This window comes from Bombina bombina, chromosome 5 (assembly GCF_027579735.1).
Source record: "Bombina bombina isolate aBomBom1 chromosome 5, aBomBom1.pri, whole genome shotgun sequence".
NCBI lineage: Eukaryota > Metazoa > Chordata > Amphibia > Anura > Bombinatoridae > Bombina > Bombina bombina.
Window position 1 is genome coordinate 903,630,794 of NC_069503.1, and position 19,921 is coordinate 903,650,714.

General features: G+C 42.1%; 1 protein-coding gene across 1 annotated transcript in view; it reads right to left on the minus strand.

The window, feature by feature from the left end:
• Positions 1-19,921, minus strand: part of NSMAF (neutral sphingomyelinase activation associated factor) — a 258,392-nt gene that overhangs the window by 129,590 nt on the left and 108,881 nt on the right. The window contains exon 19 of the mRNA XM_053715888.1: positions 10,079-10,121. Within this exon, the coding sequence (XP_053571863.1) occupies positions 10,079-10,121 (43 nt within the window). The remainder of the gene's footprint in view (positions 1-10,078; positions 10,122-19,921) is intronic.

Consider the following 19,921-nt stretch of genomic DNA (forward strand, 5'->3'; position numbering starts at 1 on the left):
AGCTCCACGGCGGAGCAACAGTCTTAAACACAGGCTTAATCCTAGCCAAAGCCTGACAAAAAGCCTGAACGTCTGGAACTTCTGACAGACGTTTGTGCAAAAGGATAGACAGAGCTGAGATCTGTCCCTTTAACGAACTAGCAGATAAACCCTTTTCTAAACCTTCTTGTAGAAAAGACAATATCCTAGGAATCCTAACCTTACTCCATGAGTAACTCTTGGATTCGCACCAATGTAAGTATTTACGCCATATTTTATGGTAAATTTTCCTGGTAACAGGTTTCCTAGCCTGTATTAAGGTATCAATCACTGACTCAGAGAATCCCCGCTTTGATAGAATCAAGCGTTCAATCTCCATGCAGTCAGCCTCAGAGAAATTAGATTTGGATGTTTGAAAGGACCCTGAATCAGAAGGTCCTGTCTCAGAGGCAGAGACCAAGGTGGACAGGACGACATGTCCACTAGATCTGCATACCAGGTCCTGCGTGGCCACGCAGGCGCTATTAGAATTATCGATGCTCTCTCCTGTTTGATCCTGGCAATCAATCGAGGAAGCATCGGGAAGGGTGGAAACACATAAGCCATGTTGAAAACCCAAGGTGCTGTCAGAGCATCTATCAGTACCGCTCCCGGGTCCCTGGACCTGGATCCGTAACAAGGAAGCTTGGCGTTCTGGCGAGACGCCATGAGATCCAGATCTGGTTTGCCCCAATGCTGAAGCAGTTGGGCAAACACCTCCGGATGAAGTTCCCACTCCCCCGGATGAAAAGTCTGGCGACTTAGGAAATCCACCTCCCAGTTCTCCACGCCTGGGATGTGGATCGCTGACAGGTGGCAAGAGTGAGACTCTGCCCAGCGAATTATCTTTGAGACTTCCATCATCGCTAGGGAACTCCTTGTCCCTCCCTGATGGTTGATGTAAGCCACAGTCGTGATGTTGTCCGACTGAAACCTGATGAACCTCAGAGTTGCTAACTGAGGCCAAGCCAGAAGGGCATTGAAAACTGCTCTTAATTCCAGAATGTTTATTGGAAGGAGTCTCTCCTCCTGAGTCCATGATCCCTGAGCCTTTAGGGAATTCCAGACAGCGCCCCAACCTAGCAGGCTGGCGTCTGTTGTTACAATCGTCCAATCTGGCCTGCTGAAGGGCATCCCCCTGGACAGATGTGGCCGAGAAAGCCACCATAGAAGAGAATCTCTGGTCTCTTGATCCAGATTTAGCATAGGGGACAAATCTGAGTAATCCCCATTCCACTGACTTAGCATGCACAATTGCAGCGGTCTGAGATGCAGGCGTGCAAAAGGTACTATGTCCATTGCCGCTACCATTAAGCCGATTACCTCCATGCATTGAGCCACTGACGGGTGTTGAATGGAATGAAGGACACGGCAAGCATTTAGAAGTTTTGATAACCTGTCCTCTGTCAGGTAAATTTTCATTTCTACAGAATCTATAAGAGTCCCCAAGAAGGGAACTCTTGTGAGTGGCAATAGAGAACTCTTTTCTACGTTCACCTTCCACCCATGCGACCTTAGAAATGCCAGAACTAACTCTGTATGAGACTTGGCAGTTTGGAAACTTGACGCTTGTATCAGAATGTCGTCTAGGTACGGAGCTACCGCTATTCCTCGCGGTCTTAGTACCGCCAGAAGAGAGCCCAGAACCTTTGTAAAGATTCTTGGAGCTGTAGCTAACCCGAAGGGAAGAGCTACAAACTGGTAATGCCTGTTTAGGAAGGCAAACCTTAGATACCGGTAATGATCCTTGTGAATTGGTATGTGAAGGTAGGCATCCTTTAAATCCACTGTGGTCATGTACTGACCCTTTTGGATCATAGGTAAGATGGTTCGAATAGTTTCCATTTTGAACGATGGAACTCTTAGGAATTTGTTTAGGATCTTTACGTCCAAGATTGGTCTGAAGGTTCCCTCTTTTTTGGGAACCACAAACAGATTTGAGTAAAACCCTTGTCCGTGTTCCGACCGCGGAACTGGGTGGATCACTCCCATTAGTAAAAGGTCTTGAACACAGCGTAGAAACGCCTCTTTCTTTATCTGGTTTGCTGACAACCTTGAAATATGAAATCTCCCTTTTGGAGGAGAAGCTTTGAAGTCCAGAAGATATCCCTGAGATATGATCTCTAACGCCCAGGGATCCTGGACATCTCTTGCCCAAGCCTGGGCGAAGAGAGAAAGTCTGCCCCCCACTAGATCCGTTTCCGGATCGGGGGCCCTCACTTCATGCTGTCTTAGGGGCAGCAGCAGGCTTTCTGGCCTGCTTGCCCTTGTTCCAGGACTGGTTAGGTTTCCAGCCCTGTCTGTAGCGAGCAACAGTTCCTTCCTGTCTTGGAGCGGAGGAAGTTGATGCTGCTCCTGCCTTGAAGTTACGAAAGGCACGAAAATTAGACTGTTTAGCCCTTGGTTTGGCCCTGTCTTGAGGCAGGGCATGGCCCTTACCTCCAGTAATGTCAGCGATAATTTCTTTCAAACCGGGCCGAATAATGTCTGCCCTTTGAAAGGTATGTTAAGCAATTTAGATTTAGAAGTCACATCGGCTGACCAGGATTTAAGCCACAGCGCTCTACGCGCTTGAATGGCGAATCCGGAGTTCTTAGCCGTAAGCTTAGTTAAGTGTACTACGGCATCATAAATAAATGAATTAGCTAGCTTAAGGACTTTAAGCTTGTCTATAATCTCATCCAATGGAGCTGAGCTAATGGTCTCTTCCAGAGACTCAAACCAGATTGCCGCCGCAGCCGTGACAGGCGCAATGCATGCAAGGGGTTGTAATATAAAACCTTGTTGAACAAACATTTTCTTAAGGTAACCCTCTAACTTTTTATCCATTGGATCTGAAAAAGCACAGCTATCCTCCACCGGGATAGTGGTGCGCTTAGCCAGAGTAGAAACTGCTCCCTCCACCTTAGGGACCGTCTGCCATAAGTCCCGTGTGGTGGCGTCTATTGGAAACATTTTTCTAAATATAGGAGGGGGGGAAAAGGGCACACCGGGCCTATCCCACTCCTTGCTAATAATCTCTGAAAGCCTCTTAGGTATAGGAAAAACGTCAGTACACACCGGTACCGCATAGTATCTATCCAGCCTACATAATTTCTCTGGAATTGCAACCGTGTTACAATCATTCAGAGCCGCTAATACCTCCCCTAGTAATACACGGAGGTTCTCAAGCTTAAATTTAAAATTTGAAATGTCTGAGTCCAGTTTACTTGGATCAGATCCGTCACCCACAGAATGAAGCTCTCCGTCCTCATGTTCTGCAAATTGTGACGCAGTATCAGACATGGCTCTTATTATCAGCGCACTCTGTTCTTACCCAAGAGTGATCGCGTTTACCCCTAAATTCTGGCAATTTAGATAGTACTTCAGTCATAACATTAGCCATGTCTTGCAAAGTGATTTGTAAGGGCCGCCCTGATGTACTTGGCGCCACAATATCACGCACCTCCTGAGCGGGAGGCGAAGGTACTGACACGTGAGGAGAGTTAGTCGGCATAACTTCCCCCTCGTTGTCTGGTGAAATTTTCTTTACATGTACAGATTGGCTTTTATTTAAAGTAGCATCAATGCAATTAGTACACAAATTTCTATTGGGCTCCACATTGGCCTTTAAACATATTGAACAAAGAGATTCATCTGTGTCAGACATGTTTAAACAAACTAGCAATGAGACTAGCAAGCTTGGAAAATACTTTTCAAATAAATTTACAAGCAATATAAAAAACGTTACTGTGCCTTTAAGAAGCACAATGAACCAAATTAGTTATAGCAACCAAATTTTCACAGTAAATGCATTAAGTTAGCAAAGGATTGCACCCACCAGCAAATGGATGATTAACCCCTTAGTACCCAAAAACGGATAACAATTTAATATAAACGTTTTTATCACAGTCAAAACACACTGTCACAGGTCTGCTGTGAGTGATTACCTCCCTCAAAACTAGTTTTGGAGACCCCTGGGCTCTGTAGAGACGTCCTGGATCATGGAGGAAGAAATAGGAAGACTGTGACTGAATTTTTACTGCGCAATAAAGCGCTAAAATAGGCCCCTCCCACTCATAATACAACAGTGGGGAAGCTCAGTAAACTGATTTTATTCAGAAACAAAACGACAGCCATGTGGTAAAAATCATGCCCATAAAGTTTCATCACCAAGTACCTCAGAAAAAAACGATTAACATGCCAGTAAACGTTTTAAAAATAAAATTATGAAATGTTATTAATAAGCCTGCTGCTAGTCGCTTTCACTGCAGTGGAGGCTCAAATATAACTTAAATGTATACAGTATTTTCTTAGTGAAGTTCCATTCCCCAGAAATACCTCAGTATAAACATACATACATATCAGCCTGATACCAGTCACTACTACTGCATTTAAGGCTGCACTTACATTACATCGGTATTAGCAGTATTTTCTCAGTCAATTCCATTCCTTAGAAAATAATATACTGCAACATACCTCCTTGCAGGTGAACCCTGCCTGCTGTCCCCTGTTCTGAAGTTACCTCACTCCTCAGAATGGCCGAGAACAGCAAGTGGATCTTAGTTACGACCGCTAAGATCATACACAAACTCAGGTAGATTCTTCTTCTAATGCTGCCTGAGAAAAAACAACACACTCCGGTGCTGTTTAAAATAACAAACTTTTGATTGAAGAAATAAAAACTAAGTTTAACAACCACAGTCCTCTCACACGTCCTATCTATTAGTTAGGTGCAAGAGAATGACTGGGTATGACGTAGAGGGGAGGAGCTATATAGCAGCTCTGCTTGGGTGATCCTCTTGCACTTCCTGTTAGGGAGGAGATATAATCCCATAAGTAATGGATGACCCGTGGACTGACTACACTTAACAGGAGAAATATGTACTCTGAAGTAATAGGTTGTGATATGCCAAATAATTACTACTTTTTATTAGCAAACTTGCATAATAAACACTTAATAAATTAAGGACCAGATTACAAGTGGATCGCTAATGTTTGTGCGTGAGGGATAAGGGGTTTATAAAGCGTGTTTACACTTGTCGGGTTTATCGCTGGTATTACGAGTTGAAAGTAAATGCGATCATTTAAGCGCAATCGAGATTTACGCTAGAATGATTTCTGCGTCCTCAGGGATCTCTGGTTCACCGTTTTGCGAAATAAAAAAGTGGTACAAAAAGTTACACTCATAATAACACTATCTTATATAACACTATCTAATATAAGGAATCTAAGATATCATGTTTCAGGTGTTAGAAAAAAAAAGGCTTCTAAGAGTACTGTATATATATATATATATATATATATATATATATATATATATATATATATATATATATATATATATATATATATATATATATATATATACACACACATATACATATACATACACATATATATATATATATACACACACACACATATATGCACACACACACACACACACACACATTATATATGCACACATATACACACATACAATTCACAGAGAAAAGGCACTCACTGGAACATGCATAGTTTCGAGACCATTCCGGTCCCTTTCTCAAATGCACAGCATATCCAAAAGAAAACAATATGACATACCCATCTCTCAATACCTTATATACCTCGATGTATATGATAACCCACATTATGGCGCCATAGATCCTTCTCGGCGTGCATACTATGTCCCTCATTAGTGACGTCATCAAAGCATGACTCACAAAGATGCGTCAGCCACAGGGGCGTGTTGCGAGATGACACCTCGATATCCAATCCCATATCAACAAACCGGCTATTTACCGCTCTCTGAAACAACATCCAGATGTGAAATTATGAAAAATTATATGACTTCATAAGTCTCAAGGGATGAGGTAGAATCCTTTTTGGCACCTGTAATTATCTATACCACAGGATAGTGTATCACGGGTTACTTTTGATTGTGACTTTGTCATCTACATTTCGATTTGTCCCTGTTCTATGTTGGGAAAACTTACCACGTTTAGGGAAAGCATGGCTAACCAGCGGTTTGCTATCAGGGAAGCAAATAAAAGTGGCGACTCTGAGCAACCGGTGGCACGCCACTTTGGCCATTGCAAACACAGTGTGTCCAGTCTGAGGACAATGGTAATAGACCACATACCCTATTTACAAGGGGATGGAATAGGGCAAATAGACTTCTATGTCTGGAAGCAAGGTGGATATATACCCTAGATAATCTAGCCCCAAAAGGGTTAAATACCATGTTGGACTTTGGACCGTTCTACTCTGGAAACTTAATAATGAAGGATGAACATATTGCATATAATAAGGGGACTGCTACATTAATCCGTGAAACACTATCCGGTGACATAGATACTTATATATATATATATATAAATATAAACACAGTACATATGGTGGCCTATCAAAAGGCATCTGGATGTTGTTTCAGAGAGCGGAGATTAGTCGGTTAGTTGAGATGGAATGGGATATCGAGCTGTCATCTTGCAACACACCCCTGTGGCTGACGCATCCTCGCCAGTCGTGCTTTGATGACGTCACTAATGAGGGACATAGTATGTATGCCTAGAAGGATCTATGGCGCCATAATGTGGGTTACAGAGAGGTATATAAAGGTATTGAGGGATGGGTATGTCATATTGTTTCCTTTTGGAATACCTATATGCTGTGCATTTGAGAAAGGGACCGGAATGGTCTTGAAACGTTATGGTGTTTAACTTTTAACTGGTGGTATTAAAAGTTATATTTTATGCAAGTTTCAGTGAGTGCCTTTTCTCTGTGAATTGTGAGGATATCTTCTGAAGTTGCACCTTGGCAGTTGTGGTATTTGGATTACGGAGTGCCTATCTCTTAGAAATATATTATATATATGTGTCTGTACATATGTGTGTGTACATATGTGTGTATATATATATATATATATATATATATATATATATATATATATATATATATATATATATATATGTGTGTGTGTGTGTGAAATATATACACATAAACACAGTAATACATATGTACATATATAGACATAAATATAAGAGTGCTGGAGACCTTTACAGTTAAGTAAATTAAAACACGGAAAAGCATATTTATGCAATATTCATATTTAATAAATGTTTGACTGTGTATTTACTGTAAATATTTGACATTCCAATGTTCTGCACATATCAGAATATGTTCTAAGTATTTCTCATATGAATTCATAGGGGTGCCAATAATTGTGGCACACACATAGTTAACAAATAATTTTTTTTATATAAACCCGTGTTGAGTTTGCAATTGTTCGATATCTATGAGAGCAGAGTATTGTTATGTATTTTTTGAACAAAAGATCAAAAGGTTAAACAATAAATAATTATTCACAGCCTTCTTTGCTCATATTTACCAAGGGTGCCAATATTAGTGGAGGGCACTGTATATTTTGTACTAAAAAACCATAAGATATATAGGTATACACACATTATATATATATATGTGTGTGTGTGTGTGTGTGTGTGTGTGTGTGTGTGTGTGTGTGTGTGTGTGTGTGTGTGTGTGTGTGTGTGTATGTATGTATGTATGTATGTATGTATGTATGTATATATATATATATATATATATATATATATATATATATATATATATATATATATATACATATATATATATATATATATACATACACACACACACATATACACACACACACACAGTGGATATAAAAAGTCTACACACCCCTTTTAAAATGTCAGGTTTCTGTGATGTAAAAAAACAAGACAAAGATAAATCATTTCAGAACTTTTTCCACCTTTAATGTGACCTGTAAACTTTACAACTCAATTGAAAAACAAACTGAAATCTTTTAGGTAAAGGAAAATAAAACTAAAAAACTAAAAATAATATGGTTGCATAAGTGTGAACACCCTTAAACTAATACTTTATTGAAGCACCTTTTGATTTTATTACAGCATTCAGTCTTTTTGGGTACGAGTCTATCAGCATGGCACATTTTGACTTGGCAAGATTTGCCCACTCTTCTTTGCAAAAACACTCTAAATCTGTCAGAATGCGAGGGCATCTCCTGTGCACAGCCATCTTCAGATCACCCCACAGATTTTGAATTGGATTCAGGTCTGGGCTCTGGCTGGGCCATCCCAAAACTTTAATCTTCTTCTGGTGAAGCCATTCCTTTGTTGATTTAGATGTATGCTTTGGGGTTGTTGTCATGCTGAAAGATGAAGTTCCTCTTCATGTTCAGCTTTCTAGCAGAAGCCTGAAGGTTTTGTGTCAATATTGTCTGGTATTTGGAACTGTTCATTATTCCCTCTACCTTGACTAAGGCTTCAGTTCCAGCTGAAGAAAAACAGCCCCAAAGCATGATGCTGACACCACCATGCTTCACTGTGGGTATGGTGTTCTTTTGGTGATATGCAGTGTTGTTTTTGCGCCAAACATATCTTTTGGAATTATGGCCAAAAAGTTTAACTTTGGTTTCATCAGACCAGAACACCTTTTGAAACATGCTTTTAGGAAGCTTCAGATGTGTTTTTGCAAAATTTAGCCGGGCTTGGATGTTATTTTTTGTAAGAAAAGGCTTCCGTCTTGCCACTCTACCCCATAGCCCAGACAAATAAAGAATACGGGCAATTGTTGTCACATGTACCACACAGCCAGTACTTGCCAGATATTCCTGCAGCTCCTTTAATGTTGCTGTAGGACTCTTGGCAGCCTCCTAGACCAGTTTTCTTCTAGTCCTTTCAACAATTTTGGAGGGACATCCAGTTCTTGGTAATGTCACTGTTGCACCATATTTTCTTCACTTGATGATGACTGTCTTCACTGTGTTCCATGGTATATCTAATGCCTTGGAAATTCTTTTGTACCCTTCTCCTGACTGATACCTTTTAACAATGAGATCCCTCTGATGCTTTAGAAGCTCTCTGCGGACCATGGCTTTTGCTGTAGGATGCGACTAACAAAATGTCAGGAAAGACCTACTAGAACAGCTGAACTTTATTTGGGGTTAATCAGAGGCACTTTAAATGATGACATATGTGTACTGACTCCTATTTAACAGCTACATCCCCAGTTATAAAAGGGTGTTCACACTTATGCAACCATATTATTTTATTTTTTTATTTTTATTTCCCTTTACCTAAAAGATTTCAGTTTGTTTTTCAATTGAGTTGTACAGTTTATAGGTCACATTAAAGGGACACTGAACCCAATTTTTTTCTTTCACGATTCAGATAGAGCATGCAATTTTAAGCAACTTTCTAATTTACTCCTATTATCATTTTTTTCTTTGTTCTCTTGCTATCTTTATTTGAAAAGGAAGGCATCTAAGCTTCTTTTTTGGTTCAGAACTCTGAACAGCACTTTTTATTGGTGGATGAATTTATCCACCAATCAGTAAAAACAACCCAGGTTGTTCACCAAAAATGGGCCGGCATCTAAACTTACATTTTTGCATTTCAAATAAAGATACCAAGAGAATGAAGAACATTTGATAATAGGAGTAAATTAGAAAGTTGCTTAAAATGTCATGCTCTCTATCTGAATCACAAAAGAAAAAAATTTGGGTTCAGTGTCCCTTTAAAGGTGGAAAAAGTTCTGAAATGATTTATCTTTGTCTCAATTTTTTTACATCACAGAAACCTGACATTTTAACAAGGGTGTGTAGACTTTTTATATCCACTGTATGTAAATGTAAATATATATATATTTATTATGAATAAATAGAACATATTCTTCTTTGTGAAATATTTATATTTTCATGTTGGGTTAGCGCACATGAGAATATGTGATCGGGTATGAGTAGGTTTTTTTTTTCCAGCTTTTTTGCTCCAGGAATACCTGAATGCACACGCAATATTCTAAGTTCAGCTTTTTGCCCTCATCGGGTAAGCACAAGAGCGAATACCATTTACTTTCAACTAACTAACTAATACGAGCGCAACCCGATAAGCGCAAAATGCTTACTTATAGCACAGTTAACTCTCGAGAGGGAGTATTAAATAGTGCTCCACTTGTAATCTGGCCCTAAATGTATCATATAATGCAACACTTTCCCCTGATTTCTTATTAAGAAGAAGAAAAAAGTTAGTAAAGAAATTACCTATTGAAGTCAATTTCTCCTTCATATGTAACTGGATGGAAAACTAGAACAAAAAAGACAGAGAGATAAAACACTATCTATAACAATACATTTATTAATATAGTCAATGCAACACGTGGAGTAAAATGCAATGTCACAAAAGTTTTCAGGCTCCTCCTCCAAACAATGACTTATGAGGAAAACTATGTCTGGACAACTATAAAAAACATGATTTATAAAATAACACCTTAATTCTAAATATAGTTTTCTAATATTTCTATAATTATGACTATAGATTGATAACAAAGTGAAATGAATAAAAGCTTTAGTGAAAAACATAAATTATGCTTACCAGGTAATTTCCTTTCCTTCTGTATGGGAAGAGTCCACAGCTGCATTCCTTACGTGTGGAAAAAAAACTGAACCTGGCCACCAGGAGGAGGCAAAGACACCCCAGCCAAAGGCTTAAATACCTCCCCCACTTCCTCATAACCCCAAACATTCTCCTGAGGGAACAAGGAACTGTAGGAGAAATATCAGGGTAAAAAAGGTGCCAGAAGAATCAAATTAAATTTAGGGCCCCCAATCAGAGAACACGGGCGGGAGCTGTAGACTCTTCCCATACAGAAGGAAAGTAAAATACCTGGTAAACATAATTTATGTTTTCCTTCTTAATATGGGAAGAGCTGCATTCCTTACTTGTGGGAAACATATACCCAAGCTCTAGAAAAAAGAGAGGCGGACCCTAACCTAAGGACACCACGGCCTGCAAAACCCTTTCTCCAGAAGGCTGCTTCAGCAGAAGCAAAAACATTAAATTTGCAAGATTTGGAAAAAAGTATGTAAGGAGGGCCAGGTAGCCACCTTACAGATCTGATCCATAGAGGCCTCATTTTTGAAGGCCCAAGAGGAAACCCCTGTTTTCGTAGAATGAGCCGTAATCCTCAGAGGAGGCTTATGTCCCGCTGGCTCTATGCTAAACGGATTACACTCCACAGCCAAAATGATAAGGAAGTTGAAGAGGCCCTTTGACCCCTATGCTTCCCGGAAAGTAGAACAAACAGAGAAAGAAGTTTGTCTAAATTCCTTCGTGACCTGAAGATAGAACTTCAAGGCACAAATTACATCCAGAATTACGTTATAAACGTTCCTTCAACGAAAAAGGATTAGGACATAAGAAAGGAACCACAATCTCCTGATTGATGTTGCAAATTGACACAACCTTAGGAAGAATATCTAACTTGGTTTGTAGAACAGCCTTATCAGCATAGAAAGCCAGATGAGGGACCTATTGCAAGGCACTCTGCACGCAGAAGCAATAGCCAGTAGAAAAGGAACCTTCCAAGACAACAAATTAAGGTTTACTTCATGCATAGGCTCCAACGGAGCCCGTTGCAAAACTTTAACAACAAGATTTAAACTCCAAGGAGGAGCATTAGATCTAAACACAGGCCTGATCCTAGTAGAGCCTTAACAAATAACTGCACATCTGGAAGCTCAGCAAACCTCTTCTGCAGTAACACAGACAGGGCCGAAATCTGTCCCTTCAGGGGACTTGCAGAAAAGCCCTTCTCCAGTTCATCCTGGAGAACAGAATAAGTAGGTCCTCCACACCTTATGATAGATGTGACAAGGAACCAGCTTACAAGCTTAAATGAGAGTAAAAATAACTCTCTTGGCTAGGACTAAGCGTTCAATCTCCATGCAGTCAGCCTCAGAGAATCTAGACATTGATGAACAAAGAGACCTTGGTTAGCAGATCCCTGCGACAAGGTAACTTCCACGGAGGAGATGATGACATCCCCACTAGATCCGCAAACCATATCCTTCGCGGCCAAGATGGAGCAATCAGTATCACTGACGCCTGCTTGATATGAGCCACTTCACTAGGAAGTATTGGGAACTGCCGGAAAAGATAAATTAGATTGAACCTCCAAGGCACCGCTAATGCATCTGTTAGCTCCGCCTGAGGATCACTGTACCTCTACTCATATCTGGGTAGCCTGGTATTGAGAGGTCATAAGATCTTCCTCTTGCAAATCTCCGCCAACACTCGGGATGGAGAGACCATTCCCCTGGGATGAAAGGATTGTCTGCTGAGGAAATCTGCATCCCAGTTGTCCATACCCGGAATGTGGATCGATGACAGCGAACAAATGTAGGTCTCCACCCACTCCAGAATCCAAGATACTTCCCTCATAACTAGGGAGCTTCTCGTTCCCCCCCCTAATGGATGATGTAAGCCACTAAGGTTATATTGTCTGATTGGAATCTGATAAACTGGGACAAACCCAGCAGAGGCCAAGCCTTCAGAGCATTGTATATTACCCGAATAGCCAAAATGAGATCGGGAGGAAGATTTCCTCCTGAGTCCATAGGCCCCGTTCCTTCCTGGCACCCCAAACAGCTCCCCATCCTGACAGACTCACAACCGTAGTCACAATCACCCAGGATGGTCTTAAGACGGACGTCCCTCGGGACAAGTGATCCAGACAAAAACACCAAGAGAGCAATTCTCTCGATCGGTTGTCCAGAGAAATCTGTTGAGACAGATCCGAATGATCGCCGTTCCACTGCTTCAGCATGCGCAGTTGCAACAGTCTGAGATGAAACCTGGCAAAGGAAATGATGTGCATGCTGGACACCATGAGACCAATCACCTCCATACACCAATCCACAGATGGTCTTAAGGAGGTCTGGAGGGCAAGACATGTTGAAGCTAGCTTGCAACGTCTCTGGTCTGTTAGAAATATTCTCATTCTATTATAGTACCCGTGAATTCTACCCTGGTACTTGAAACAAGAGAACACCTCTCTATATTTATCTGCCATCCATGGGATCTAAGAAGACAGAGGAGAGATTCCGAATGGTCCACTCTTCGAAAAAAAATTTGGAGCCGTAGCTAGACCAAACGGAAGTGCAATAAACTGGAAGTGCTGGTCCAGGAACGCAAACCTTAGGAACTAGAAGTGATCCTTGAGGATTGGTATGTGAAGAGAGCATCCTTCAGAACTATCGTGGTCATGAACTGCCCTTCTCGAACGAGGGGAAGAACGGACCTTATTGTCTCCATCTTGAACGAGGGGACATTTAAAAGATTGTTTAAGCACTTTAGGTCCAGAATCTGAAGGAAAGTTCCAACCTTCTTTGGGACCACGAAAAGGTTTGAATAGTATCCCAAACCTCTTTGTGATAGCCACCGGGACAATAACTCCCAAGAGGACAGATCCCGTATGGAGGAGACTTGAAACCTATCTTGTAACCCTGAGCTATGACCTCCAGGACCCATGGATCCTGCACATCCCTGAACCAAGCGACTGAAAAGAGCAATAGTCTGCCCCTACATGATCCAGAAGAAGACCGGGTACCGCCCATTCATGCCGTCTTAGACTTGGTGGGCTTCTTGCTCTGCTTGGATTTATTCTAGGACTGAGCTGGCTTCCAAGAGCTCTTGTTTTGCTCTGGCTTAGCGGAAGACTGCTGACATGGGCTTTATCAGAACGAAAAGAATGAAAATTGTCCCTTAGACTAGTTCATATTCTCTTGCGGTAGGAGGGCACCCTTGCCCCCTGTGACCGTGGAGATAATTAAGTCCAGGCCTGGACCAAACAAAATAATTCCCTTAAAGGGGAGGGAAAGAAGTCTAGACTTAGAAGCCATATCCGCAGACCATGACTTCAGCCAGAGCCCGATGGGACTGAACATAAAAAGCTAAAGCCGTAGCGTTCAGGCGAATAATCTGCTTATTAGCATCACAGATAAAAGAATTAGCAACCCTTCAAGGCCTTAATTCCTTCCTGAATAACGTCGAGGGGACCCTCCCCCTCGATCAATTCCGTAAGGAGTCGCACCAGTAGGTAACTGCTCCAGCAACCGCGGCAACAGCTGCCGCCGGTTGAAACAAATATCCTGTATGCTGAAACATCTTTCTTAACAGAGTTTACATCTTTTATCCATGGGCTCTTTAAACTAAGAGCTATCCTTAAGTGGGACAGTAGTACGTTTAGCAAGAGGGAAGATAGCGACATCCCTTTTTTGAACGGAACCTCACAACTCCATTGAGAGTCCAGGACCGGGAACAATTTTTTAAAGGGAGAAGAGGGGAAAAAACAGAATTTATGCTTACCTGATAAATTACTTTCTCCAACGGTGTGTCCGGTCCACGGCGTCATCTATTACTTGTGGGAAATATTCTCCCCCACAGGGAAAGGCAAGGAGAGCACACAGCAAGAGCTGTCCATATAGCTCCCCTTCTGGCTCCGCCCCCCCAGTCATTCGACCGACGGTTAGGAGAAAAAGGAGAAACTATAGGGTACCGTGGTGACTGTAGTGTATAAAGAATTTTTTTTTTAACCTGATTAGGAAACCAGGGCGGGCCGTGGACCGGACACACCGTTGGAGAAAGTAATTTATCAGGTAAGCATAAATTCTGTTTTCTCCAACATTGGTGTGTCCAGTCCACGGCGTCATCCATTACTTGTGGGAACCAATACCAAAGCTTTAGGACACGGATGAAGGGAGGGAGCAAATCAGGTTACCTAAATGGAAGGCACCACGGCTTGCAAAACCTTTCTCCCAAAAATAGCCTCCGAAGAAGCATAAGTATCAAATTTGTAGAATTTGGCAAAAGTGTGCAGAGAGGACCAAGTCGCTGCCTTACATATCTGATCAACAGAAGCCTCGTTCTTGTAGGCCCAAGTGGAAGCCACAGCCCTAGTAGAGTGAGCTGTGATTCGGTCAGGAGGTTGCCGTCCGGCAGTCTCATAAGCCAATCGGATAATGCTTTTCAGCCAGAAAGAGAGAGAGGTAGCAGTAGCTTTTTGACCTCTCCTCTTACCAGAGTAAACGACAAACAAAGATGAGGTTTGTCTAAAATCTTTTGTTGCTTCCAAGTAGAACTTTAAAGCACGAACAACATCTAAATTGTGTAACAAACGTTCCTTTTTTGAAACTGGATTCGGACACAGAGAAGGAACAACTATTTCATGGTTAATATTCTTGTTGGAAACAACTTTTGGAAGAAAACCAGGCTTAGTACGCAAAACAACCTTATCTGAATGGAAAACCAGATAGGGTGGATTACATTGCAAAGCAGATAATTCAGAAACTCTTCTAGCAGAAGAAATAGAAACCAAAAATAGAACTTTCCAAGATAATAACTTAATATCTATGGAATGTAAAGGTTCAAACGGAACCCCTTGAAGAACTGAAAGAACTAAATTTAGACTCCAAGGAGGAGTCATGGGTCTGTAAACAGGCTTGATTCTAACCAAAGCCTGAACAAAAGCTTGTACATCTGGCACAGCTGCCAGTCGTTTGTGTAACAAGACAGATAAAGCAGAAATCTGTCCTTTTAGAGAACTAGCTGACAACCCTTTATCCAAACCTTCTTGGAGAAAGGAGAGAATCTTTGGAATTTTAATCTTACTCCAGGAGAATCCCTTGGATTCACATCAGCAGATATATTTTTTCCATATTTTATGGTAAATCTTTCTAGTCACAGGTTTTCTGGCTTGGACCAGAGTATCTATCACAGAATTCGAAAACCCACACTTGGATAATATTAAACGTTCAATTTCCAAGCAGTCAGCTGCAGAGAAACTAGATTTGGATGTTCGAATGGACCTTGTACTAGAAGATCCTGTCTCAAAGGTAGCTTCCATGGTGGAGCCGATGACATATTCACCAGGTCTGCATACCAAGTCCTGCGTGGCCACGCAGGAGCTATCAGAATCACCGAGGCCTTCTCCTGTTTGATCCTGGCTATGAGCCTGGGAAGGAGAGGAAACGGTGGAAACACATACGCTAGGTTGAACGACCAAGGCGCCACTAATGCATCCACTAGAGTCGCCTTGGGATCCCTGGATCTGGACCCGTAGCAAGGAATCTTGAAGTTCTGACGGGACGCCATTAGATCCATGTCTGGAATGCCCCATAATTGGGTTAACTGAGCAAAGACCTCCGGGTGGAGTTCCCACTCCCCCGGATGGAAAGTCTGACGACTCAAATAGTCCGCCTCCCAGTTGTCTACTCCTGGGATGTGAATAGCAGATAGATGGCAGGAGTGATTCTCTGCCCATTGGATAATCTTGGTTACTTCCTTCATCGCTAGGGAACTCTTTGTTCCCCCCTGATGATTGATGTACGCAAACAGTCGTTATGTTGTCCGACTGAAATCTTATGAACCTGGCTTCCGCTAGCTGAGGCCAAGCCAGGAGCGCATTGAATTTTGCTCTTAGTTCCAAAATGTTTATCGGGAGAAGCGACTCTTCCCGAGACCATAGGCCCTGAGCTTTCAGGGAGTCCCAGACCGCGCCCCACCCCAAGAGGCTGGCGTCGGTCGTGACGATGACCCACTCCGGTCTGCGGAAACTCATTCCCTGAGACAGGTGATCCTGGGTCAACCACCAGAGAAGTGAGTCCCTGGTTACCTGGTCTACTTGAATTTGGGGAGACAAGTCTGTATAGTCCCCATTCCACTGATTGAGCATGCACAGCTGTAATGGTCTTAGATGAATTCGAGCAAAAGGAACCACGTCCATTGCTGCGACCATTAGTCCTATTACTTCCATGCACTGAGCTATGGAGGGTTGAGGAATAGAATGAAGAACTCGACAAGCGTTTAGAAGCTTTAGCTTTCTGACTTCTGTCAGGAAGATCTTCATTTCCACAGAATCTATTATTGTTCCCAGAAAAGGAACCCTTGTGGACGGTGACAGTGAACTCTTTTCTATGTTCACCTTCCACCCGTGAGATCTGAGAAAAGCCAACACAATGTCCGTGTGGGCCCTTGCTTTGGAAAGAGACGACGCTTGGATTAGGATGTCGTCTAGATAAGGTGCTACAGCGATGCCCCTCGGCCTTAGGACCGCTAGAAGGGACCCTAGCACCTTTGTGAAAATTCTGGGAGCGGTGGCTAAACCGAATGGAAGAGCCACGAACTGGTAATGTTTGTCCAGAAAGGCGAACCTCAGGAACTGATGATGAGTTTTGTGGATTGGAATATGCAGATACGCATCCTTTAGATCCACGGTAGTCAAATATTGACCCTGCTGGATTGTCGGCAAGATTGTCCGAATGGTTTCCATTTTGAAGGATGGAACTCTGAGGAACTTGTTTAATATCTTTAAATCCAGAATTGGCCTGAAAGTTCCCTCTTTTTTGGGAACCACAAACAGGTTTGAGTAAAAACCTAGACCTTGTTCCCCGGAGGGGACTGGGTTTATCACTCCCATCTTTGATAGGTCTCTTACACAATGTAAGAATGCCTGTTTCTTTATCTGGTCTGAAGATAAGCGAGACAGGTGGAACCTTCCCCTTGGAGGAAGTCCCTTGAACTCTAGCAGGTATCCCTTGGAGACTATCTCTAGTGCCCAGGGATCCGGAACATCTCTTGCCCAAGCCTGAGCGAAGAGAGATAGTCTGCCCCCTACCAGATCCGGTCCCGGATCGGGGGCTACCCCTTCATGCTGTCTTGGTAGCAGCAGCAGGTTTCTTGGTCTGTTTACCCTTGTTCCAGCCTTGCATGGGCTTCCAAGCGGGTTTGGGCTGGGCCGCGTTACCTTCTTGTCTAGCGGCAGAGGAGTTATTAGCCGGTCCGTTCCTGAAATTGCGAAAGGAACGAAAATTAGACTTGTTCTTAGCCTTAAACGGCCTATCCTGTGAGAGGGCATGGCCCTTACCCCCAGTGATGTCTGAAATAATTTCCTTCAATTCCGGCCCAAAAAGGGTCTTACCCTTGAAAGGAATATTAAGTAACTTAGTCTTGGACGACACATCTGCCGACCAGGATTTTAGCCAAAGCGCCCTCCGCGCTACTATAGCAAAACCTGAGTTTTTCGCCGCCAATTTCGTTATTTGAAAGGCGGCATCCAATATAATGGAATTAGCTAATTTCAATGCGTGAATCCTGTCCATGACTTCTTCATAGGAAGTCTCTTTCTGGAGCGACCTTTCTAGTTCCTCGAACCAAAAGGACGCCGCTGAAGTGACAGTAATAACACACGTAGCTGGTTGAAGGATAAACCCTTGCTGAACAAAAATCTTTTTAAGCAATCCTTCCAATTTTTTATCCATAGGATCTTTGAAAGCGCAGCTGTCCTCTATAGGAATAGTGGTGTGCTTCGCTAGTGTTGAAACAGCTCCCTCAACCTTCGGGACCGTCTGCCATGCGTCCCTTCTAGGGTCTACTATGGGAAACATTTTCTTAAATATAGGAGGTGGGGCAAAGGATACACCTGGCTTCTCCCACTCCTTTTCCACTATGTTCGCTACCCTTTTGGGTATTGGAAAAGCGTCGTCGTGCACTGGGACCTCTAAAAATTTGTCCAATTTGCACAACTTCTCTGGTACTACCATAGAATCACAGTCATCCAGAGTAGCTAATACCTCCTTTAGCAAAGCGCGGAGATGTTCTAGCTTAAACTTAAATGCTACTATATCAGGTTCTGTCTGTTGAGAAATTTTTCCTGAGTCTGAAATTTCACCCTCAGACAGCCCTTCCCTCACAGCCAATTCCGATTGATGTGAGGGTAAAATAGATAAAGCATCGTCAGCGTCTGATTGTTCATCCCTTTTATCTGTATTTAAAGCTGAACAATCACGCTTTCTCTGAAATGCTGGCAGTTTGGATAAAAGATTTGCTATAGAATTATCCACTACTGCTGTTAATTGTTGCATAGAAATAAGCACTGGCGCGCTAGGTGTCGCCTGCGCGGGCAAAGCTGGTGTAGACACAGAAGGAGAGGATGTAGAACTATCCCCACTACCTTCTTTAGATAAATCATCTTGGGCAACATTATGAAATGTAACAGAGCTGTCCTCATTTTGTTTGGACGCTATGGCACAATTATCACAAACACTCAAAGGGGGAACCACATTTGTCTCTACACACACAGAACATAGGTTATCTGATGGCACAGACATGTTAAACAGATTTAGGCAGGCAAACAATGCAATAAAAACGATTTTAAACAAAAACGTTACTGTCTCTTTAAATAATAAAATGACACACTTTATTTCTGAATGTTCAAAAAACTATGAAGGCAATATCCGATTTTTCTGAAATTTGGACCCCAGTGTCTTAATGCTTAGAAAGTATTGCACAGCAAATATGGAGACTCTAGCTCTTAAAACAAGCAAACCGGAGCTAATTGTTGGATTTAACCGTTTTTATACACCACAATCACTGCTACAGCATTGCTGCAGCTTTTACCTTCCTTAGGGGTCAACCATCCACAGAAATAAGCCTTCTGGAGTCACTTTCTGAGCCACAGGACCCTCTCACATGGAACTGCATGCACTGCCTTGGAATCAACTACGCAGCTGAAGTGCCAAAATGAGGCCTCCTCCCTCAGCACACTAGAGTGAAGGGGCCTTCCTGACTAGATTTAGGTGTCTAAAGCAAGCCAGATCAATAAAAAAACGTCCCCAAGTGTATATGAGCTTATAAAACATTTCAATTGCCATCATATTGTAATAAAAAACAATCGATTTGGCCCCTAACAGTGTCTACCAGCATAAAAATCAAAAGGGGGAAGCCTGTTATCTTTTTTGCTGAGGTGAAAGAAAAATGGCTTACCGTTTTCCCTGAGGGGAAAAATGACTGTCATCTAGCATTAGCCTGTGTTGTTAGAAGGAGACTAGTCATACCTGAAGCAGATGAGTCTGCAAACTGTTACCCCCAACTGAAGTTCTCTGGTTTCAACAGTCCTGCGTGGTAACAGAAATGGATTTTAGTTACTGGTGCTAAAATCATAGCCCTCTTAAACTGAAATCTTCATCACTTTTCTGTTGTAGAGTAAATAGTACAAGCCAGCACTATTTTAAAATAACAAACTTTTGATAGAAGAATAAAAAACTACA